This window comes from Penaeus monodon, chromosome 24 (genome assembly GCF_015228065.2).
Source record: "Penaeus monodon isolate SGIC_2016 chromosome 24, NSTDA_Pmon_1, whole genome shotgun sequence".
In the NCBI taxonomy this organism is placed as follows: Eukaryota; Metazoa; Arthropoda; class Malacostraca; order Decapoda; family Penaeidae; genus Penaeus; species Penaeus monodon.
In genome coordinates this window covers 18,107,590-18,108,399 of record NC_051409.1, presented here as the reverse complement: position 1 = coordinate 18,108,399, position 810 = coordinate 18,107,590, and the positions used below count along the sequence as shown (strand labels likewise).

The 810-nt window shown below is 37.0% G+C and overlaps 1 protein-coding gene across 1 annotated transcript in view; it reads right to left on the bottom strand.

Annotated features, from left to right (window-relative positions):
* Positions 1 to 603, bottom strand: part of LOC119588879 (prefoldin subunit 6-like) — a 21,086-nt gene extending 20,483 nt beyond the window's left edge. The window contains 1 exon segment of the mRNA XM_037937518.1: positions 525 to 603. Within this exon segment, the coding sequence (XP_037793446.1) occupies positions 525 to 591 (67 nt within the window). The 5' untranslated portion in view covers positions 592 to 603.
* Positions 604 to 810: the final 207 nt, after the last annotated feature.

Genomic DNA, 810 nt, shown 5'->3' with positions numbered 1-810 from the left:
AAAAGTTGCTGCATTTTCCCGGATTTTTTACCTTCTATATTACCATTATTATCAATTTGTACAGAAGAAAACTTTTGTAGAATTTGTTCTACTACTTCGTAAGGTCAGATTTTGTATCTAAGATGTTTTGGCATCATTCCAATAAAACATAAACTATCTGCCTTTGGGACTTGCCTCTGGAGGGGGGCGTCCCCTCTCGGTAACCATGAAAAAAGGGCCCTGGGCCCACAGACAACAGAAGTCTAACATCCCCCTATAAGAAGGATAATTTTGAAAAAAATCCCGTTTCTCAAAGGTTTGCTTGTGAATTACGACTTGTTTACCCCACCTGCTTTTTCTACACCCTTCTCATCACATTCCATGCGTTAGTCACCGAATAAAGACTAAAAAAGGGAAATCCCACGCACACATGGGCGTCAACACGACACTTCTGTTATTCTTCTTCACCCTCAACTCCTAATCTATCATCCTACACAAGCCACAACTACTCTATATAATCCCAATTCATTCCAAACATAAATCACCTTTCTGCAATTTCTTGTAAGTCTCAACTTCATCTTCGAATTTCTTTTGCAAAGCTTCGGGACCCATGATGGAGGCTGAAAGGAGACGGGATACGGGTGCAATTGTTATATTGTATTTGTATATATGGTTTTATTCATGATGATCTGAAATTTTTTTTCGGTAAGCATTAATATTTCTTTGGATATTTTGTTTCTTCATATGTTCTCACCACCCGATTTTTTTTTTCTTTTTGCAATTTAAAGATAGGATACAAACGCAAAGCAAAATTAAATTAAGAATGAGACT